General features: G+C 40.3%; 1 protein-coding gene across 5 annotated transcripts in view; it reads left to right on the plus strand.

Moving 5' to 3' along the window:
• DTWD2 (DTW domain containing 2) overlaps nucleotides 1-24,010 on the plus strand; it is a 93,518-nt gene that overhangs the window by 50,096 nt on the left and 19,412 nt on the right. For all 5 annotated transcript variants that reach the window (XM_030470957.1, XM_030470960.1, XM_030470959.1 and 2 more), the window contains one exon: nucleotides 667-856. In XM_030470957.1, coding sequence (XP_030326817.1) covers nucleotides 667-856 — 190 coding nt within the window. The remainder of the gene's footprint in view (nucleotides 1-666; nucleotides 857-24,010) is intronic.

The following is a 24,010-nucleotide window of genomic DNA, read 5'->3' on the forward strand; positions in this document are numbered from 1 at the left end:
TGGGGCTGGAGCACCTCTCATATGAAGACAGGCTGAGAAAGTTGGGGCTGTTCAACCTGCAGAAGAAAAGGCTGTGTGGAGACGTCATAGCAGCCTTCCAGTATCTGAAGGGGCCCTACAAGGATGCATCAGGGACTGCAGCGATAGGACAAGGGCTAATGGGTTTAAACTTAAACAGAGGAGATTTATATTAGGAATGAAGAAGAAATTCTTTACTGTGAGAGTGGTGAGGCACTGACACAGGCTGCCCAACGAATCTGTGGCTGCCCCATCCCTGGCAGTGTTCAAGGCCAGGGTGGATGGGGCTTGAGCAACTTGGTCTAATGGAAGGTGTCCCTGCCTGTGGCAGGGAGGTTGGAACTAGATGATCTTAAGGTCCTTTCTAACCCTAAGCATTTTATGATTAGAGACTTAATGATTAAAGCATTAGAAGATATTCTTCATTGATTACTTTTGTGGGTGGCTTTTTTCTCCTCCCTTAGGAGCTGAAGGAGAGCCAACAGCTTTAAAGGTGTTGGAAAGTGGTAACTGAGCAATGGACCTTTTTTGAATTTTGTGTAAATTTTGGAGATGAGTGGGAGTTAGTAACTTGAAATATCTGGAAATACGTATTTGTTGTGAAAAATTTTAATAATTATTGTAATTTTGTGTTTCTGTGGATTGAAGGTATCCTGAATTAGCAGCTGTGTGCAGAAATCCCAATACTCTAATTTTGTATCCTGGAGCTGAAGCAACCAATTTGGAAGAAATTGCTGTGATGTCTTCTAGTCCATCTGTGATGATCATCATTGATGGAACATGGAGTCAGGCTAAAGATATATTTTACAAAAATTCTCTCTTCCGGCTTCCCAAGCAGGTGAGTTATAATGTATATTACAAAAATTTTAAGTTTGTCTAACAGAAGCTTACTTTCTGATCAGCCAGAAGGACGTGGTTTTGTGAGGATGAAAATAATGGAAATCTTTTTTGCTTTCTCAGCTCTAACCAGCTGACAAGAAAAACTTGAACAATTAAATAAAACAACCTTTAGGACTGTGAGAAAAATGACTGCAATTATTAGGGGGGTTCACTTTGTTATTTGAAATTTGATTTTGTTTCTTTTGAGGTAATGCATCTAACTTTTTAGTGAATCATTGGTTTGCAAAATTGAAAACTGGTTTCTGTAGAAAATTTTTGCCTGTTGCCTAAGACATTAGAACATATGCAATCAAATAAGCATTTCCCGTTCCACCGCCCCTCTATATAACTATTTTGCATTGCAGTAATAAGAAAGCTGAAAGTAGAATTTTGTAGCCTCTTACGAAAGTGTCACATTCTTTCCCACGTTTGGTCTCCACCATACTAAAAGCTTCATGACTTTCGGCAAGTGTTCCTTAGAATTTAAGCAAAATAAATACTGGCCATGTGTGGGTTGGGTGTTTTGTTGGATTGTTTTTCATTTGTCCTCCTGCCTTAGGAATATCAACACCTGAAGTACTTAAGGTGTGGCTGTACAATTATTACAGCTATCCTTGCTGTAACAAAAATACCCTAGATTGTAATACAATGTTGAAAACATTAGTGGACGGAGGTTCCTGTTGCTGCATTGTCAATGGTATGACACTACTTTTCAAGGAATTTTTTAGTGGACAATTGTATGGCTTTGGCTCAGGAGTCTTGAATGTAAGTTTTGAAGGTAAAACTTAATCTTGTGGGACTCAGTTGCTGTTAGTGAGCAAGATTTTTTTTTCCTGTTATTATGTCAAACTCACTTATATTTATGTCCTGTAAACCCACAAGACGACATTTCATTATGTACTGCAATGGTGCGTCTGAGTTAAGTGCTTAATTGCAGGTTTTCTAGCAAAGGCTCTAATTTTGCACATTGCAGTTTTCACACACAGTGCTGTAGCTGCATTGTGCATCATTCATAATCAACTTCTAAATCCAGAAGTTGGAAAATGTTACCGGTTGGGTTCTTTGAGTCTTCAAAAGGAAATGTAACTTTTTGTTTTTCTAATTTTGTCATATGCTTGTCAATGGAGCATGGAAAAACTGGTTGAACCTTTACATTTCTTCTGTGACTGGAACTTGTGTGTAATACCATAAGCTTGAATTTGTTTGGAAGTCACATGCTGTCTAAATTTTAGTGCTGCCATTGCTTTAGGTTTCCTTTTGTGTTGATTGTTGTAATGAAATTCTTGATTTTGTTCCTGACCGGTTCCCCTGTGGTCAGACTGGAAGGGAGCTGGGGTGTGAAGCTCATGGAGGGGTGAAGAGCCTCTGGCCATTTTGGAAAAAAAGATGTGCACCTCTTTGAATTGTCAAATGCAGTGAAAACAGCTCTTGCATAAGTTGCTGTCTTAACTCCAATCTTTGTTCTAGTTTATAACTAGTTTGCAGTTCCTCATTTATTGTGCTTTTTAAACTTCTGGGGACTGCAGGCTCTTGGTGTGGATTCAGAAATTTGTAAGTGTTCTGGAATATTTGTTTCCATCAGCTAGCTTGATTTGACTGTCCAAAATCATATATAGGAGCAGTTTTGCTACAGATCGAAATGGGGCAGAAATTTGATGTGATCACTTCTGTTCCTGTAGATGATGTGATGCCTGTGAGGTATTTCTACCCAAGTATTGTTATAATAGTTTGTCTTAGAGGGAAGTTTTTCAAAATGTGTGCAAAATACTGCCCACTGGGTGGTATAAACAAGGGTTTAGTTTCTTATTTCTTAAGTATTTCTATAAGACTAAGTGTAGTTTATTGACAAAGCTGCCATTTTCATTCAGAGGCATTATTGAGAGTCTGTTTTAGAAGATGTATTAATACCAGCAGTTTTACTAACAAAAAATTCTGTTCATCATTGGATCAACTTTTGGTCAGTGAAAAGATGACTACCTCTTCAGGAGGGGAGAGGAGGTGCCAATTTGCAAACTTAAAAACTGAAGCCTTATGACTGTGATATCAGAATAGTTTAAATGGAGTACTGTTGGTCAACACGCTGCTAATTCAAAAAAAGAGCTACTGTAAGTCTTATAAGTATTTTGCTTTAGGGGATCCAATCTGTTTTATGTCAAATGTGGGAGTTGCTTTTAGGCTTTTACTATTGTGTAGCAATTAGGTTATGTTGGTGTAAGTGAAATGGAAGAGTAGATTCTGTTTTAGTCAAATTATTTTGGTCTTCAGAGGAAGATGGTGAAACAGATGGAATTTACATCAAGGAACTTATGGGATTAATTTCAATGTATTTCAATTTAACTGCAACTTTATGAATAGACTTTATAGAATTTCTTTCATTGCAATCCACTTCAAATTCTACAGAACATTTGTTATATGCTGAGGCACTGACCACAGATGCATGACTTGCCTTTCTGAGTGAGAAAGTGTTTACGTTCATAATCTCTTTAGTGGAGCTCTATCAAATTTCCCAGCAGAAGTAAAAAAATCACAAATTCTGTAAAATGGTTGTTCTCAATTGCAATGTTAGTAAAAGCAGAAGAAATCACTTTTTTCTGATCTATTCACTTGGAGAGAAGGGTAGATAAAGTAAACAAATTGGTCATCATTCTTGTCTGTTCCTTTTTAAACTTGCAAAAATAGTTTTAGCTTTATTAGCCAAAGCCCCTAATTATTTAAGAATTCCTGGTGTGGTTTTTTTTTTGTTTTGTTTTTGTTTTTGTGGGTTTTTTTTTTGTTTTTTGTTTTTTGGTTTTTTTTTTTCCCTCCTCCCTGAGAGAAACAGATTAATATCTTCAAAGATAAGAATGGTTGCAGCTAAAATCCAGCCCACTATCCACAACAGCCATTTTCTATTAAGTTGTACTGTGATTATTGTTCCTCTCTTGGAAATTAACTTGGGGAGTAGCTTAGGTGTTCTAGATGGCCTTTTCTTGTCATTTCCCTTCTCTTGTGTTCTTGCTGCCAACAGAGCTTCCTCTCAGTGGGTTCACGTAAAGTAATCTATGCAAAACCTATGCCCACAGAAGTGTATTGCTTGTTTTCTAAAGGTGGGGTTTTATTCCGAGTCATTTTAAAACTGACTTAAGTTATTTAATTCTGTCATGTCTAATTCAACTTTGTTTGATGTTCATGACACCTTCCTCTGTAAAGCTGAAACCTGATAATTTGTTTTAGTTATTGGGGTTTTTTTTTGTTTTTTTTTTTTTTTTTTTTTTTTTTTATTTATTTTTCTGCTGACAGTCTTCAGTGGTTGGATTTTGATTTTTGGAAGGTCAGTTATTTGAGTATATTCCAGGTGACTAGTGCTTTATGGCATTTAACTGCTACCTGTGCCTGCCCACAGTCAGTGATTTTGGCAGATCAGATTGGTAGGAGCATTATGATATGAGAGAGGACTGTGTGTAGATAGATAAACCATTTTGTTATCTGTCTTCTTCTGCTTAGCATCATCTTCAATTTATGGGCTGCTGCTCAGATTACTGTTATTTCCTAGTACTATGGTAGGACCTGTTTCTTATCCTGTATTATAAACTATAAAATTAGATTTTTCTCTAATCAATTCTAAACATGTAAACTAAATATAGATTTTAATGACCTGTTGAAATAAAAATAGCTGAACCTGAAAGAAATAGATGCTATTTCTTTTCTCTCTCTTTTTAAATGAAGAAACCCTTTACTGGTTTTTTTTGTTGGATTTTTTTTGTTGACAAGTAAAAGAATGGAGAGAGAGATAGTTGATCCAGTTTCATCCAATAGGTGAGAAGTTCTTTCAGGTGAAAACTGCAGTGTTCCAAAGAGCAAAATGTTATATATTCATATGTAAATTCAGGGACATAAAACGAATTTGTATTTTGCGTAGAACTAAAATATTTGTTGTACTCTGCCAAGCATAGCACTGAGTAAATAGCATGCAGAAAATGAATGCTACTTCAGGATAAGTTCCTCTCTTCAACTTCCGTATTACAAATTACTTAATTTGGTCACAGTGATGTAACTAGAACATCACCTGAGGTGCTTGTCAGAAACAGCTGGCAAGAAACATATCTATGAAAAAAATACACCCTGCTGACCTACTATTCATCCAAATTCTGCCTCACTGATTTCTGATTACAGCAAGTGTCTGAAAGGCCAGAATCTGGTCTGTACATTATCATTATGAAAGAGGTCAATGTTAAAAATAAACTCCTTAAAGTTCTTTTAATTTCAAAATCCAGATGGTTTCAACATTTGGTTTTTTGGTTTGTTTTTTCTTTTCCCCGTTGTTATAAGTACGTAATGACATGTTAGGCCTTTTGGGTTATATAAGTGATTTGATGTTAAGGCAAGAATTAAAGAATCCATGGGCGAAATTTTAAGATTCATAAAAAATAATTGCTGAGAGCGGAGGTTCACAGAGGCGCTGAAAACTCTGAAAAAACCCCTCTAATACTCAGCCTCACCATACAATTGAAAATTTACTGTGATCCTTTCAGACTTTTCCTTATATTTTATAATTAACTTCTTTAGTGCGTCATGTGGGATTGATTCTTCTTTTGTTCTTCATTCACATGGGACTCCATGCAAAAGTCTGCTGAACCAGAATCATAGAATCATAGAACGGCCCAGGTTGGAAGGGACCTCGAAAAACCATCTGGTCCAGCTGTTTGTGGGAAAGGAAGCCTAGATGAGATCATCTATCACTTTGTCCAGTCACATATTGAAAACCTTAAGTGATGGGGACTCCACCACTTCCCTTGGGAGATTGTTCCAGTGATTGATTGTTCTCACTGTAAAAAACCTTATGTTGAGGTGAAACCCTTCCCAGTGCAACTTGTACCTGTTGTCCCTTGTCCTTTCCATGTGATTCCTTGTGAAGAGAGAGAGCCTCCATCCTCCTTGTATCTGCACTTTAATACAGTACTGGAATACTGCGATGAGGTCCCACTGAACATTCTCTTTTCCAGGGAGAAAAGACATGAAACATTGAAGAGCTGGATGAGATAATAGTCAAATATTAAAGATGATGCACCCTTGAAGTCTGAAGAGACTCCAGCATTTAATTCCATTTTCAAGTGTTGACGCTTTGAGTCTTAAAATTGTATCTGCATGACACTTGAGAGGGTTGTTTTCCTGATTATGTGTATGTCCTTGAGACAGTTTTGAAGCACTCAGTTTAAACTAGTCTGACTTACATAAATAACAATAGTAATCTTACCACAGCAGTGTGTGGTCACAGCATGTGCTGTGTAAGTAAGTGTGGCTATGATCCTAATAAACAGTGGCGTAAGCCAATGCTGTTAATTACTAACTGAATTGAACCTAGCTGTATAAATACTCATTTGGTCTGATCATTTACTGAAAGTTAAAGGGATATGGACTAACTACCTCTGTGTTTTGCCATTTTTACCTGCCTAAATTTTCTTGGGCCTTGTAGTGGAGTATAGAATGCAATTAGTATGCCTGAGGCTGTTACAATGTTTGCTTTATTAAAATAATGGACAGAAAAAAATAAGGATAATTTAATATACAAATGATTCTTTTAAAATTCTGAAATCCTGCCTAATGCAAAATGGAACTGGAAAAGACTTTGAAGTGGTAGGATGAGTAAAAATAATGTAGTGAAAGTAAAGTAAGATAATATGCTAAGAAACTCTTGTAAAGGAGAGCAGTAGTATTGACTATGCTGCACAAAACATTCTTTGCTTTTTGAGATAGTACTACTAAATGGTCATAGAAATGAGCTTCAGTATGCAAAACTGAAATATTAATCGTGCTGGATATTCTCATCATTCGCACTGTGCTTAATAATATACTTGTCTCTACACATCTGTCTGGATACTTTTTTTTTTTTTTTTAAATAATGATAGAACATAATAGCATTTCTTTGTTAAAGACTAGAAATTGCTTTTTAAGGGTGGAATGATACTAATGAGAAAATGGTAGGCAGAGAGGGAATGTTAGTTTTACATGCTTAAAATTGGTATTCTGAAAAAGTCCTGTGAGAATTAATGTTCTTCAGATTTCTTCTTTCATTTGTGATTTTGTGTGAAATGTTTTTTTCCAAAGCATTCATAATTTCATAAGAAGTGTCGATATTTAATAAGTATTAAAAAGATCCAGTAAGCCCCAGTTTATTACTTTACATTTACTTTACTAGTATTTTAGATTTCACTAGGATATTAAAATATATTTGTGCACTACCGGAAATGGAAAAACATTTGCTGTTTACAAACAAGTCTGCTTTTACTGCAGGCAGTTATTAGAATCATAGAACCATAGAATGATTTGGGTTGTATTACACCAGAAAGACTAGGTATAAATCACATCTACATATGATTTTGTAGAAGCCTAACAGTTTTCTGGATTTCAAAGTGTTTTGTTTTGTACAAACTTTTTTAGATGTAGGAGCAAAGGTAAGTGTGGTGATGTTAATCTGGAGCCCTTTGTACATGAACATGGATAAAAACGTGGTTTGTCACTGGGGTGGGTCACAGACTTTCTTTCTGAGAAACTTCTGAGTCACTGATTTATGAAGCAGTAATGCAGAGGATCGTACCCTACGCTCTTGGGGAAAAAAATATGAGCAGACAGCAGGAATATCAAAAACGCTCCTAGAAGATTTGTTTCTTTGTGCATACTTCAATTCTGTATTGCATGGATCACAGCCGCAGCTACAGCCTGCTGAATTAACATTCTGTACTTGTATATGATCTTTTTTTTTAAGAAAGGAAAAGAATATTCTACTATCCTACCCTTCTTTTATTGGAATTGCATTGCAACTCTTTCTTGGAAGGGTGTAAATTCTTAGTAAAAATGAAAAATACAGTGATTCCTGAAGTATTAAGTTGATAAGTGTATTAGAATACTTTTAAAAACTGTGACGCATAGTTGGTTGTTACTAAATATACCAGAGCTAAAATCAATATTTGGTCTGATTTTTATTTTATGTGCTGGTTGGTACTTGCTATAATTAAATCACATGGAGCTGTTTTAATTACATTGTTGGAGTTCTCAAATGCAGAAATAGCTTCCTGCAGGACAATAAAAAAAAGTTTTCCCATGTTAAAGTGGGACCTTCTGGCTTTAGTCTCTTAGATTAAGTCCAAAGGTTATATTTGGTGATTTGAGTGTTGTTTGAGCTTTGCTTGTGCCATTCTGGTGGTCCAGCGCTAAGACAGAACTTTTGCTGTTACTGCAGGCAGTCATCTACACAACGGGTAGCGCTCCCTGAAGGCACCAGTTGAGCATGGAGCAGTGCAAAGGCTATGCTAAAGCGCTCTGTACACAACTGTGTATTAAACTAAGTTTGGTGTTTTTGTGCTGAAATGAACTAGAGATACTTGTGCAATCTATGGTAACTTCTAAATAATTAAAATTAGCGGTCAGGTGATAAAAGATTATAATAAAACTTTATGTAAGCAAACATCAGCACTCTTACAGGTTGAATTTTGTTTACCCTGTGACTGTGTTCTGTTTCATCTTTCTCATTGAGCTAGACACCAGGACCAACATCGTAGGGTTTTTCTGGCTTTTTCCTCTTGCTTTATTATTTCCTGTTTTCCTATGTTATAATGCATATTTAAATACTCTGTAAATGGTTTTCTATCTGAATAGAGGTTTTGTTTTATGTTTTGAAACTTTGGGTTGATAATGCAGTCTTGCAAGATTAAAATGAAAAGAATGCATTATATTTGAAATTTAAGAAGGCAGATTTTTGTCCCAGAATGAGATGGATATGACAATATCTGAAGAAAGGGGATATTAAAGTAAAAGAGGATGTGATTGCTGCAGGCATTATCTGTAAATGAAAAAGAAATTGTTACAACTAAAATTCTTCAACAAATGGTGGTTTGAGCTTTTAATCAGTGTTCTGCTGGTAGAAAAGAGCTATTTTTGTAATTAAAAGGTTAGCAATTCTTAATTGCAAGATAGACTGCGAAGACACAATAGATTGGAGGCAATAGATGATCACATTTAATTGTGTTGCTTCACAGCTTCACTGATTTTGGGTATTACAAATTGCTATATTGAATGATTTTAAAGATACTATAGGATATTTTAAAACAACTTTGTTGTTTTAAATTAGTATTAAAATCTAAAGATCTTCAATAAAAAGCTCTTTTAATCAACAGCTCAGTCAGCAGAGCTTTTTTGTTTGAAAAGAATCTTTTAAGAAATTTCAATTGAGCTCTTCCAGAAAGTCCCAGAGGAAGTATATTTATGAATCTAACATATTTAATTTGATCAGAAAGATTTAAATTTATGTCTTGATCGAGAATCATTGCCTGGAATTTTTACAAAGCATGAACTTTGACAAACTTTATATCATAAACCTATGAGATGCATGGCTTAAGGTGACTTTTATAGTTTTTGATATGATTACATTGATTATGTCTTGTGCTCCGTGAGCTGGCACCCTCTAGAGAAGCGCATTATCCCAGGATGTTTTGCATAGCCACAACTGAGGAGTAGGCCACAAGCATTAGCATGTACGCTGCAGGCTTTCTTGCAGTAGCTGTTGCGGTTTGCAGAGGTGATACAGAAAAAGTATTCCAGTAACTTGGAGCAGTGGATGCAATTAGTTCAGAGGGAAGAACGAGCTGGTTTGTGCAGCAAGCATGCTTGGCACAGTTAGGCTGGTGGTATATTGCATGAAGCAATCACAGAGTGCTGTGGGTGAAGCTGCTTCTGTTTATGTGGAGATAAGCGTAGCATAGTGGGAACAGATGGCTAAAAAAAACCATTGACCTTCTACTTCTTCCGCGCCAGAAAAAGGTTGAAAAAAAATTAACTTAGTGACAAGCACACACAATCCCAGGTACTTACTGTCTTACTGGAAGTAGGTAATACCTGAATCGGTGTTATTTATGTGTGTTTCTGGGCTACTGTTGTAAATCCAAGCATCTGCCATCTAAATCCTGAATAAGTACTTCTATCACCAGATGCCTTGTTTTCATTTTTGAAACAGCCACTGAAAATCTCCTTGGAGAAATTATGCTGTATAGTTGTAGAAAAAAAATTAATTATCTGTCTCCTAAAAATGTTGAAAAGTGCTACACACTTGATTTTGAGAATTGGAATGGGATAGGAATTAATATATTGGTATTCAGGTATTAAAAATAATTTGAAGTGTATATACAATTATATATTGGATATATATCTGTGAAAACTGTGAGTGTTTCTCTGATTTTAAGCTGACATCAATCTAGCCAACAGTGAAGAGAAATAATTTCAGACAGGAAAGAGGTGTAAAGTGTAGTTCACTTTTAAGTATTTTGCTTTTTCTTCCTGTGTTGTTATGCATAGCATTTGTACCTAATAACCTATAATTCTTTGATACTTTGTAGTCACAAAGTACTTTCGAAATGTCTCAGAAAAGTGCAGTAAGTTTTCATAGAGTTAGAGTATTTCAGTTGTAATGTTACTGTTTACACAGTATGTATAACTTTTGCTTCTAGCTTAATTCACTGCAAGTCTGAATGGTGTGCCTGCTTATGCATGAGTGGGCATGGTTTGAGGCTGGAGTAGCTTCATATTTGCTTTGACTCTGTAATTCTTTGTTGATGCACTCCTCTGCTGCTTAATGGGCATAATAATGTCAGTAGAATAATGCCAACAAATCATCTCATCTATTTGTACATTCATCACAGCACTGCTGTTATTCAAATAGTCAACTCAATTTCTTTTCCCATCATGCCTTCACAATTTCTGACACATCTATTTTGTTTTCTTTATACTTCCCTTGTTATATGCAAATTGGTATAATCAGCTAAAATCTGGTTTCTTACAGAAAAGTTTTAACCCTTGAGGTTTAGCATTCAATTCAGCTTGCACTGTATGCTTAAATCTGCATGACTAGTGTGAGCATTTGCTCATTGTTTAAACAGTTGAAAATTATTTGTGTATTTCTTCACCTGCAAGAGAAGTGAGAGTACCAAACACTGACTTGAGAATATATGGCTCCCAGAAATGACAAGAATGTACGTGTACAGACTTCGATTGTTATTCAGATGTTTAGCAAATGCTGTTCACAGTATTTTTAGTGAATATTTAGAGATTTTGAAGGCTAGCATTTTTGATCAGTCTTGAGAGCATCTGTTTGCAGTAACCCTTGGGGAAGAGCAACCTTTAATAGAAGTTATTTCAACCGATGCAAAGCAGGTTCTCTATATGAGCATTAGTAATGAGGGCCATGTAATTCAAAATCATACTTATTATTTTGTTGATCTATACACCTATTAATTCTTAGCAGACAAATAAAATATCTGTATCAGAAAAGGTGCTAATGTCCTATGTACGCGACATCATGATGTGTATATAAGGACATGCAGCCCTTTCTAAGGAAGCAAGTTTATTCCTACCTATGCTTTAAACTTCCAGGGCACTTGATTCAAAGGAAGTTCTTGAAAGATGCCCACAAAATTTATGTTCAGCTCTAGAATTGTCCGTTTTCTGAGCACAGTCATGCCTCATTGCCATCTCACCCAGTCAACAGCAAAGACTTGGAGAATGTGGGCATCAGGAAGTCTGAACATCTCCACAGGCCAAGATTATCACAGTCCCAGAATGTTATTGGCTGTGTTTCTGCTTATCCTTGCACATACCTAGGGATGCCGCAGTAATAACTGTACCAAATAAATTAATGGAAAAGATGCTAAAGAATAGAATCAGAAGATCCATGGATAAATATGTTAGCCCAGTACTGCTGTTGAAAACAGATGTCATCTCTCACAAGTAAACTGGAGCTCTTTACTCACCTGCTTCATGGCTCCTTCAGAAGCAATCCGACTGAAGCAGCATGTAGAGGCCTCTTTTGGCAGGTGCCTTCGTCAAATACCCTCAATAGAACTATGTGTTGTTAGAACAAAAACTGTCTCATGTAAAAAAAAATTAAATAGAGCGGCAGTAACTGTTTAGTTTTCATAGTGAATGTAATTTTGTTTTACAGTTTGTAGAGAGGCCCCAGTGCATCCATGCTGTTCAGCATATTCTGAATTAATACTAGTCAAGTGGTAACTTAATGTCCTAATGAAATTTTATTTACAGTGATAATGAGAAGGGCCAGCTGTGAAGAGTTTTAGAAAGACTATGAAGCTCAGTAACTGGACATTAACATAGTACAGGAAACTGACTGTAGATAAATGTTAAGAAAAGCATATACCAAAAAATATCTTGATTTGACTTCTAAAAAAAAGCTTTTAACTGGGCACTTTACTCATCAACAATGAGATTTTGGATTGTAATAACAAATTCCATGAAAATCTCACTTCAGTGCCCAAAACATTAAATAATTAAGTTTAATGTTAGATGCCCATCTGCTTGCTTGCATGCATGCTGTCTCTTTCATAGCCCACAGCCCTCATATTTAAAAAAACCCAAAACAACCCAACAACTAGAAGAGGTTCAAAGAAAGCCAACAAATGACCAAAATTTGGGATGGGTTGCATATAAGAAACAGCAAAGTGGACTATTTAGTTGGAAAGACAACTGGTTCAGCATAATGAAGATTTATAAAGGCATGAGTGACACACAGAGAGTAAATATGGACCAATCATTGACTGTCCTTTGTAACACATAAAATAAAAGGCATCCAAAAAAATAAGTAGTGAGAAATTCCGATGAGAAAATGGTAGTTCTTCACACATGTATCAAAGCAGTTGGAATTCTTTACAGTTGGAATTTGTATATATTTTTAAGTTTGGAAAGTAACTGAACAAAATAAGGGAAGGAAAATCCATCAAGGATTAAACTATTGTTAAATGCCAAGGGATCACTTCCAGCCTGTGAGATCCCTGAGTTGTTGGAGGCTAGAAAAACATTCAGAGGAAGTATTTATATATATTTTTTATTATAGGCTTCTGCTGTTTATATTGGTTTTTTCCCATTAGCAACAGATGTAAACCCATACTTTGCAAATTAAATAGTCTGTTGTGACATCCCTCCCTCAAAAGAGGAAGTAGAAAATAGAAATAGAATAAAAAGATGCAATAATGTGGGGAACAGTGAGCCAGGAGGAGATTGACACTGAGGCCCTGAAACTTGCTGGGGCCTTAACTGCGTGGTGTCAGTGTACATGAGAAGTAGCAATTGATGGTGAGAACAAGACACCTTTCAAGAGAGGGGAGGATAAGAAGTAATTTTTCCAAAAGCCTCTAATCACGTCATTTTGCCATGCTAATACAACTACTGTTGGCTCCTTCAGTACTAAAACTTGTTAAAACTGACTGTTGTCTTTTTTTTTGTTTTCTGGGGTTATTTTCTGCACAGTAGGGCTGACTTCAGCAGATTCACTACCTACAACTTCTGTCTTCCTTCTGTTTTATCGTTGTCTTTATATGTGTTTGGTGTAAACTAGTTCTAAGAAGAGAGAAAACAGACAATAGTTTGCTCTTTGTTTCCGTTCTGTACAGCTACTTCTGACTTTTCTTAACCAGGTTTTCTTTTTGTTTAACCTTCTCAATGATCTTTTGTGTTACTTGTTCTCCTGTCTTTTTTTCATTTTAACTACTGGACTGTTTGACTTAAAAAGTCAGTTCTGTGGTTTCCCAGATCTGTACTTGATCACACCCCTCTTTTTAGTTTAGATTTCCACTCCAGTGCAAGCTATGTTTCTCCAGCTCTCCTCATATCAGTTTATTTTTAGAATAACTGTTTCTTTTGTTAAGGTCTTTTATCTTCAGCTTATGAGAAAGCTGGAGCAAACTTTTTTGACCTCACCACCTGAAAATTCATAAGGCCAAAATCTTTTATAGAAACAATTTTGTTGCGGAGTTTTTTGTGAAAGTTCCTGCTAGTGATAAGGGTGCTTTGCAGCCATTCTGGTGGAGTGGTGGTTCTGCAGGGTTTGTTATGAATCAAGGGGTTGACTATGTGTGCTTTATTTTTAGAAGTAGAATTTTAAAGTTAACTCTCAGAATTTAAGAAGAAAAATTAGGGCCAGGATTTGCTTCTCTTACTCGTATGACAAATCACTTGCATTTATTTAAAAGTTCAGTTTACTTAGCATTTTACTGTGCAAATAAAGGATGACAGAATTGGTCCTTAGTTGAAAAATTTCATTCCATAGTTTTTCTCATATCACTGAGCAGATACTAAATATTCATGTAAGAAGCTGCTCAATAGTGTAGGTAGTGGCTTTCTTGCAGTCCTTCAGCCTGGGAACTTGGAGGTTTGATAGTAATTTTTCCATTTACTTAAAAAGATATTCTCAATTAAGGGCACAACACAAGTATCCAACTACATTATCTCTGTACAGTTTGGACTTTATGTACACACAGGACAGTATTTCAAATTCAGGACCAGGTTTGGAAGTGTTAAATCAGCATGTCCCTGAGCAATACCATTGTGGGTCACATACTGTCTGCTTTAAAATTGCTTAACCAAAGACACCTGGAATGCTTCTTTACTACAAATAAAAAAATAAAAAAAAAAAAAAAATATTTGGAGGTCCAGGGCAGAAATCCTACATTTGTACCCCTTTTGAAGTTAATTAGAAGTGGGATTTCAATTAGCTGACATTCTGTTAAGTAATAGGAGTCATGTGATTATAGATGAACTTCATACAAGACTCTCAACATGCAGTCTTTGTAGACTTACTTCCATGACATGAAGTGTAACACCCTGTCCAGTATTTATTTGAATTTGAGTCCATTCCTGCTCAGCGATAAATCCCACCTGTTTGTATTTTATTGCCCTGGCAACTAGTTTGAAGTCTTCCACAATATATACAAAAATTTCTCTTGCAAATCCTGAATTTTTTTTTTTTTTTTCTGATGAGTCATGAATTCAGAGGCAGTAAGAGCTCCTACTGTGTTGTGCCAAAGGCAGTGGGAGAAGATGTGATTAACTCCTGAATCCCAAGACAAAATTCTTGTTACCTAAAACCAGGGGATCAGTTCTTTCTTTGCCCATGAACTTCCAGAGATTGCTTTCTGTCCAAACAGCACATTGTTTCAAAGTGAGAGAGACACAGTGTCACTTCATAGACTGGGAAAAAGAATTATACAGAATATAAGGGACTTCAGCAAGGTCAAATGTAGCAGGGGAGTTGATAAAATGGATTCAAGAACTTTGTAAATCTCATGCTTAGTCCATCTGACAGTTCATACATGTGTCAGTTTAGTTGTTTGCAATTAGTTAAGCATTTGTATTTTTATAGTAGCAATTATTATAGTTAGATGTACACATAACTGTGAGTGAAACGGCTAAATATGGAGTTGAAATGCTGAACTCCCTTGGACAAGAAGTACTTATAGCTCTGAAAAAAGGAGCAGGTATCTTATAGTATCTTCTTTCTTTAGTTAATATTGGGAAGTATGGGGAATTTTATTTTTATTACAGCACATTTTCATAAGTCCTAATAGGTGCATATGGGAGCAAAAGCAAAACACTTTCTATTCCATAGTTTGTGGTTGTCTAGAAGGTTTTGTTGTCTTGGAAAAGTAATTTCAGCTTTTCTTAATACAGATTTATTCATTAGAATGCAGAACCATCCTACAAATAAAAGGAATTTCTGATAATTTAATCTCAGAAAAATACAATGGATTTTAAAATAGTTTCCAACTTAATTTCAGTGACCCTTATATGAACTGCAGGTGGATTGCCATGGGTTTATTTTTAGGTAACTGTTCTACATCTATATAGAAGTTTAAATTTTTTTTTTTTTTTTTTTAATTATACCATCTAAATAACTAGCATACGACTGAAGAGGAATAAAATCTTCACAATTGTAGATTCTAGTAAAACAGAGCCATGTGTGCTTTAGCTTTTGCAAAATTGTTTAGCTGAGAATTAGGTAGGAGACAGTGGTTCTTACAAGTATTGTGGGGAATATTGTGTAGTCATACTTTCTAATGCAAAGCTGGACTTTCTGTGGCATGCTTGATGGTCCACAGATGGCAGAATTGCTCTCATTCTTTTGGTACTGTGTTCTGTGGCTAACTTAAAAGGGAAGTTAAGACAAATTTTCTTTAAAATAGCCATTAAGAGTGAGCTGGAGCCACACTGTTAGCTAATGCCATTAAACAAGTTTTGAGAAAAACAGCTGCAGGAAGCTGAAGCCTGCTGTGCTGTTTCATTACTGCTGGGAATGTATGGGCGGACTTCTCTTACTTGCAGCATTATTTATTAGCTTTTCAGGTTTAATACCATCCTGCTATGCCAGAGGTATTCCTCTTTTACACAGGTCTGAATTCCTTCTTTCTCTGTAGTCATGGAATCACAGAATGGTTTGGGTTTTAAGGAAGGGACCTTAGAATCATAGAATCATAGAATCGTAAGGGTTGGAAAGGACCTTAAGATCATCTAGTTCCAACCCCCCTGCCATGGGCAGGGACACCTCGCCCTAAACCATGTGGCGCAAGGCTCTGTCCAGCCTGGCCCTGAACACTGCCAGGGATGGAGCATCCACAACCTCCCTGGGCAATCCATTCCAGTGCTTCACCACCCTCACTGTAAAGAACTTCTTCCTTTTATCTAATCTAAACTTCCCCTGTGTAAGTTTGAACCCATTACCCCTTGTCCTACCACTACAGTCCCTAAGGAAGAGTCCCTCCCCAGCACCCTTGTAGATCCCCTTCAGATACTGGAAGGCTGCTATGAGGTATCCACACAGCCTTCTCTTCTCCAGGCTGAACAGCCCCAACTCTCTCAGCCTGTCTTCATATGGGAGGTGCTCCAGCCCTCTTATCATCCTCGTGGCCCTCCTCTGGACTCGCTCCAACAGCTCCATGTCCTTTTTATGTTGAGGACACCAGAACTGTACACAATACTCCAAGTGAGGTCTCACGAGAGCAGAGTAGAGGGGCAGGATCACCTCCTTTGACCTGCTGGTCACGCTTCTTTTGATGCAGCCCAGGATACGGTTGGCTTTCTGGGCTGGAAGCGCACACTGCTGGCTCATGTTAAGCTTCTCATCAACCAACACTCACAAGCCCTTCTCTGCAGGGCTGCTCTGAATCTCTTCTCTGCCCAGCCTGTAGCAGTGCCTGGGATTGCCCCAACCCAGGTGTAGGACCTTACACTTGGCTTGGTTAAACTTCATAAGGTTGGCATCGGCCCACCTCACAAGCGTGTCCAGGTCCCTCTGGATGGCATCCCTTCCCTCCAGCGTATCAACCGAACCACACAGCTTGGTGTCGTCGGCAAACTTGCTGAGGGCGCACTCAATCCCACTGTCCATGTCACCGACAAAGATGTTGAACAGGATCGGTCCCAACACCGATCCCTGAGGGACACCACTCATTACAGGTTTCCAACTGGACATTGAGCCATTTACCACAACTCTTTGCGTGCAGCCATCGAGCCAGTTTTTGATCCACTGAGTGCTCCATCTATCAAATTGATGTCTCTCCAATTTAGAGACAAGGATGTCGTGCGGGACAGTGTTGAACGCTTTGCACAAGTCCAGGTAGATGACGTCAACTGCTCTGCCGCTGTCCATCAGTTCTGTGGCTCCATCATAGAAGGCCACCAAATTGGCCAGGCAGGATTTCCCCTTAGTGAAGCCATGTTGGCTGTCACCAACCACCTCGTTGTTTTTCATGTGCCTTAGCATGTTTTCCAGGAGAAACTGCTCCAAGATTTTGCCAGGCACGGAGGTGAGGCTGACTGGTCTGTAGTTTCCCGGGTCTTCCACCTTCCCCTTCTTGAAAATGGGGGTTATATTACACTTCTTCCAGTCATTGGGAACTTCACCTGACTGCCAGGATTTTTCAAATATGATGGACAGTGGCTTAGCAACTTCATTCGCCAGCTCCTCAGGACCCATGGATGGATTTCATCAGGTCCCATGGACTTGTGCACGTTCAGGTTCTTAAGATGGTCTCGAACCTGATCCTCTCCTACAGTGGGCCTAAGGTGTTCGTTCTCACAGTCCCTGCATTTGCTTTCCAAGACTTTCGTGGTGTGGTCAGAGCATTTGCTGGTGAAGACTGAGGCAAAGAAATCATTAAGAACCTCAGCCTTCTCCAAATCCATGGTAGCCAGTACTCTCGATAGCTTCCGGAGAGGGCCCACGTTGTCCCTAGTCTGTCTTTTATTTGCTACGTATCTATAGAATCCTTTCCTGTTATCTTTCACATCCCTCACCAAACTTAATTCTAGCTGGGCCTTAGCTTTCCTAACCTGGTCCTAGCTTCCCGTGCAATGCTCCTATATTCTTCCCAGGCCACCTGTCCTTGCTTCCACCTTCTATAAGCTTCTTTTTTCCCTCTAAGTTTCCTCAGCAGTTCCTTGTCCATCCGTGGAGGTCTTCTGGCCCTCCTGCTGCACTTTCTTCTAGTCGGGATGCAACACTCCTGAGCACGTAGCAGGTGATCCTTGAATATCGACCAGCAGTCTTGGGCCCCCCTGCCCTCTAGGACTTGAAACTCATCTAGTTCCAACCCCCTGCCACAGGCAGGGGCACCTTCCACTAGACCAGGTTGCTCAAAGCCCCATCCAACCTGGCCTTGAACACTGCCAGTGATGGGGCATCCACAGCTTCTGTGGGCAACCTGTGCCAGTGCCTCACTACCCTCATAGTGAAGAAGTTTTTCCTCCTATCTAATCTAAACCTACCTTCTTTCAGTTTTAAGCCACCGTCCATTTTCCTATCCCTACATGCATTTCACTACATAGTCATAGAATCATAGAATCATAGAATCGTAAGGGTTGGAAAGGACCTTAAGATCATCTAGTTCCAACCCCCCTGCCATGGGCAGGGACACCTTGCCCTAAACCACGTGGCGCAAGGCTCTGTCCAACCTGGCCTTGAACACCGCCAGGGATGGAGCATCCACAACCTCCCTGGGCAACCCATTCCAGTGCTTCACCACCCTCACTGTAAAGAACTTCTTCCTTATATCTAGTCTAAACTTCCTCTGTTTAAGTTTGAACCCATTACCCCTTGTCCTACCACTACAGTCCCTAAGGAAGAGTCCCTCCCCAGCATCCTTGTAGACCCCCTTCAGATACTGGAAGGCTGCTATGAGGTCACCACGCAGCCTTCTCTTCTCCAGGCTGAACAGCCCCAACTTTCTCAGCCTGTCTTCATATGGGAGGTGCTCCAGCCCTCTTATCATCCTCGTGGCCCTCCTCTGGACTTGCTCCAACAGCTCCATGTCCTTTTTATGTTGAGGACACCAGAACTGTATGCAGTACTCCAAGTGAGGTCTCACAAGAGCAGAGTAGAGGGGCAGGATCACCTCCTTCGACCTGCTGGTCACGCTTCTTTTGATGCAGCCCAGGATACGGTTGGCTTTCTGGGCTGGAAGCGCACACTGCCGGCTCATGTTAAGCTTCTCGTCAACCAACACCCCCAAGTCCTTTTCTGCAGGGCTGCTCTGAATCTCTTCTCTGCCCAGTCTGTAGCAGTGCCTGGGGTTGCCCCGACCCAGATGTAGGACCTTGCACTTGCCTTGGTTAAACTTCATAAGGTTGGCATCGGCCCACCTCACAAGCGTGTCCAGGTCCCTCTGGATGGCATCCCTTCCCTTCAGCGTATCAACCAAACCACACAGCTTGGTGTCATCGGCAAACTTGCTGAGGGCGCACTCAATCCCACTGTCCATGTCACCGACAAAGATGTTGAACAGGACCGGTCCCAACACCGATCCCTGAGGGACACCACTCGTTACAGGTTTCCAACTGGACATCGAGCCATTTACCACAACTCTTTGTGTGCGGCCATCGAGCCAATTTTTTATCCACCGAGTGGTCCATCTATCAAATTGATGTCTCTCCAATTTAGAGACAAGGATGTCATGTGGGACAGTGTCGAATGCTTTGCACAAGTCCAGGTAGATGACATCAACTGCTCTGCCGCTGTCCATCAGTTCCGTGGCTCCATCATAGAAGGCCACCAAATTGGTCAGGCAGGATTTCCCCTTAGTGAAGCCATGTTGGCTGTCACCAACCACCTCGTTGTTTTTCATGTGCCTTAGCATGTTTTCCAGGAGAAACTGTTCCAAGATTTTGCCAGGCACAGAGGTGAGGCTGACTGGTCTGTAGTTCCCCGGGTCTTCCACCTTCCCCTTCTTGAAAATGGGGGTTATATTACCCTTCTTCCAGTCATCGGGAACTTCACCTGACTGCCAGGATTTTTCGAATATGATGGACAGTGGCTTAGCAACTTCATTCGCCAGCTCCTTCAGGACCCGTGGATGGATTTCATCAGGTCCCATGGACTTGTGCACGTTCAGGTTCTTAAGATGGTCTCGAACCTGATCCTCTCCTACAGTGGGCCTAAGGTGTTCGTTCTCACAGTCCCTGCATTTGCTTTCCAAGACTTTCGTGGTGTGGTCAGAGCATTTGCTGGTGAAGACTGAGGCAAAGAAGTCATTAAGAACCTCAGCCTTCTCCAAATCCATGGTAGCCAGTTCTCCTGATAGCTTCTGGAGAGGGCCTACATTGTCCCTAGTCTGTCTTTTATTTGCTACGTATCTATAGAATCCTTTCCTGTTATCTTTCACATCCCTCACCAAACTTAATTCTAGCTGGGCCTTAGCTTTCCTAACCTGGTCCCTAGCTTCTCGGGCAATGTTCCTGTATTCTTCCCAGGCCGCCTGTCCTTGCTTCCACCTTCTATAAGCTTCTTTTTTCCCTCTAAGTTTCCTCAGCAGCTCCTTGTCCATCCATGGAGGTCTCCTGGCCCTCCTGCTGCACTTTCTTCTAGTCGGGATGCAACACTCTTGAGCACGGAGCAGGTGATCCTTGAATACCGACCAGCAGTCTTGGGCCCCCCTGCCCTCTAGGACTGTATCCCATGAAACCTTAGTAAGGAGGCTCCTGAAGAGGCCAAAGTCTGCTTTCTTGAAGTCCAGGGCAGTGAGCTTGCTGCACGCTCTTCTCACCGTCCTGAGGATCTCAAACTCAACCATCTCGTGATCACTAGAGCCAAGGCTGCCCTGGAGTGTTACATTTCCAACCAGTCCCTCCCTGTTGGTGAGCACAAGGTCCAGCATGGCACCTCTCCTCGTCGGCTCCTCTACTGCTTGAAAGAGGAAGTTGTCTTCCACACAATCGAGGAACCTCCTGGATTGCTTGTACCGGGCCGTACCATCCCTCCAACAGATGTCAGGATGGTTGAAGTCCCCCATGAGGACCAGGGCGTGCGAGCGTGAGGCTGCTCCTATCTGTCTGTAGAGCGCTTCATCCACAGAGTCCTCTTGATCAGGCGGCCTGTAACAGATCCCCACCGTAATGTCCCCCGTTGCTGTTTTCCCTTTGATCCTGACCCACAAACACTGTTACCTCATCACCCATCCCCAGACAGAGTTCCATACTCTCTAGCCTATCACTGACATAGATAGCAACGCCCCCTCCCCGTTGCCTGGCCTGTCTTTTCTAAACAGCCTGTAACCTTCCATTCCAACATTCCAGTCATAGGAGCCATCCCACCATGTTTCTGTGATACCAATGACATCATATTCCCGTAGCCTTGCACACATCTCTAATTCCTCTTGCTTGTTCCCCATACTACGGGCGTTTGTATAGAGGCACCTTAGCCGAGCTCCAAATGAAGCCGACTCAATGGCTGGGGCAGCTGGAACATCTCTACATCGCTCCAAGCACTTATTACAGGTGCTCGCAACTGACCAGGAATGTTGGGATGGATCAATGCTCCCCTCCCCCAACGCATCTAGTTTAAAGCTTTCCTGACCAGCCTGGCAAGCCTCCTACCAAAACAGCTCTTCCCCTTCTTTGTCAGACCAGCTCCACCAGCCTCCAGTAGATCTGGCCTCCCAAATGGAGCCCCATGTTCTAAATAGCCAAACCCCTGACTATGGCACCAGCCATAGTCCCAGCCATAGTCCCAGCATTTCATCCTGTTTTGTCTTACCATCTCTTTTGTCACTCCTCATTTGCTTATGATATGATTTTACTGCCAGGTTTGTTATGGGCAAAACGGTTTTACTGATTTTGATGGGATTTCAAAAAATTTAATTTATTATCAGTAATTAAGCTTCTAATTTCTGATTCTAGTAATATAAAGAAAAAGGCAAACACACACTTCAGAAAAGCGCCCTTTTTCTCTATGAAACCTATCCTCCCACCTTTCTTCAGTCTCCTCACTGCATGCTACACTTGGCTCCTTCAGCAGAGAAGGAAGAGATGGTGCAGGAGGTTGGGACAGTGTGTGGTGAATCCTCTGCATGTGGCTGTCCCTTCAGCATCCCACTGCTCCACCACTGCTCGTGTGGCCACAGACTTGACTTGGAGATATTAATTTAATTTATTGCCAGTTAGAGAGAGCAGGATAATCAGAAACATGGACAGACCTAGAAAACAATTTCCACTACCCTTTTCTTCTTTCAGGGACAGCCTGCCTCACCATAATCTGCACCATGGGCTGCAGGGGAACTTCTGCTCCTGTGCCTGGAGCATCTCCTCCTCTCCTTCTGTACTGGCCTTGGTGTTTGCAGGGCTGCTTTTCTCACAGATTCTCACTCCTTTCTCACAGCTAGTGTTGCACAGGGTTTTTTTAACACTTCTAAATGTGTTATCCTGGAATCACTGACAGACTCAGCTTTGGCCAGCTGTGGATCCATCTTTGAGCTGGCTAAAACTGGCTCTGTCCAACATGGGGACAGCTCCTGCTGTCTTCTCAGAGAAGCCACCCCTGCAGCTTTCCCCTGCTCCACCCAACCTTGGCACGTAAATCCAAAGCACCATTGCAGAGGTGTTTCCCTGGTGCAATGGCTGTGGGCCTCCCTCATTTGGGTAGTTTCTCTCTTCTGAGTTAAGTACTGTAACTGAAGTGGTCTGATCTGTCTCTGTTGTTTTACCCAGCATCAGGCTCCTCTGTTTTCCTGTCCCAGCTGTTGGGGTGCCCATTTGGGACAGTAGCTTCCCAACATTCTGGCAGTGTTCTCCCTTCTTCCGCAGCCTGGGCAGGAGCTTCAGACACAGGCACCTCAGAACTGCTGGCTGCTGGTTCCCTTCGAGCTGAGCACTTGCTAGTGCCTTGCTATTCCAACACACAGTGCTAGTTGGACTCCCCAGTTCTGCTGAGCGGTCCTGATCTTCCTGTGGTGATGGTCCAAGATGCAGACCTACCAGGGCTTGGTCTTGAAGCAGGTCTATTGTGGTGCTGTCTGAAATTGTGTGTGACAGGGCCAGGGGCAGCAAGGCACATCCTCCCATCAAGGTCTGCCCTGCCACCCTCTGTTATCAAAACACTGGCAATTAAGGATAAATGCACAAGTTCTAGGTAGGTCTTGATCTCTGTGCTGAGACCTCACCTTGTAAAGATTCCCAGACAAGCTCAGAAAGGCTCAGGGAGCAGCACGGCGGTGTCCCTCTGTCCTGTGGGTGAAGTGGGAAGGTGCTCCAAGCTGCCGGTGTGGGAATGACTGAGAAGACACATGTAATAGGTGGTGAGCTGTTGGGGCATAAGGCTTTCCCTTTCAGATAGGTTGTTCCAGATGGCTGGGCCTGACTGCATGGAGTAGTCTACAGGTGGCTCTAAAATGATACCACGTTTTTAGTCCCATGCAGGTATTCTCTCCTCTGTACCAAGTAAGATAAGTTTAGGGACCCCCTGTTGCTGGAAATGCTCTTTTGCTGAAGCTCTTTCAACTCATTTAAACAAAACAAAAAACAAAACCCTGAGGTTTTTATGATATCTTCCCCTGAATGATGGGCTGTTACCTCAGGCATCCTAGCCAAATTCTTCCCAGAGTAGTTAAACATTCTCTTAAATTCAATTTTCCCCATTTTTCCAATTGAAGTAAGTGTTCTTTGTTATACAGTTTTATGGGCTTGAAATGAACTGTTAAATGAACTAGGAAAAAATGTGACCTACAAGTAGGTGAGGTAATTGCTACCATGTGCTTCTTTTTTTAAAAAACCTTTTTTTTACAGCAAGTTATCCCTATTTATATGAGATCTTAGAAATTCTGCAGTAAAATGCACTATTATAAAGCTATTAAAAGAGGTTGCACATTTGCAGGCAAACATAATGGTTTTGAGCTAAGACCTTCAGGGCTATTTGCGTATGAACTTTCTTGTGACAGTAAGCTTCAGAGTTACAAGGTACCACACAAATATTCAGCACTGTATTTATAAAAGGATCGTTCCTGCTAGATGTATTTACTCCCTTCTGACTGACCAT

This window comes from Strigops habroptila, chromosome Z, assembly GCF_004027225.2.
Source record: "Strigops habroptila isolate Jane chromosome Z, bStrHab1.2.pri, whole genome shotgun sequence".
In the NCBI taxonomy this organism is placed as follows: domain Eukaryota; kingdom Metazoa; phylum Chordata; class Aves; order Psittaciformes; family Psittacidae; genus Strigops; species Strigops habroptila.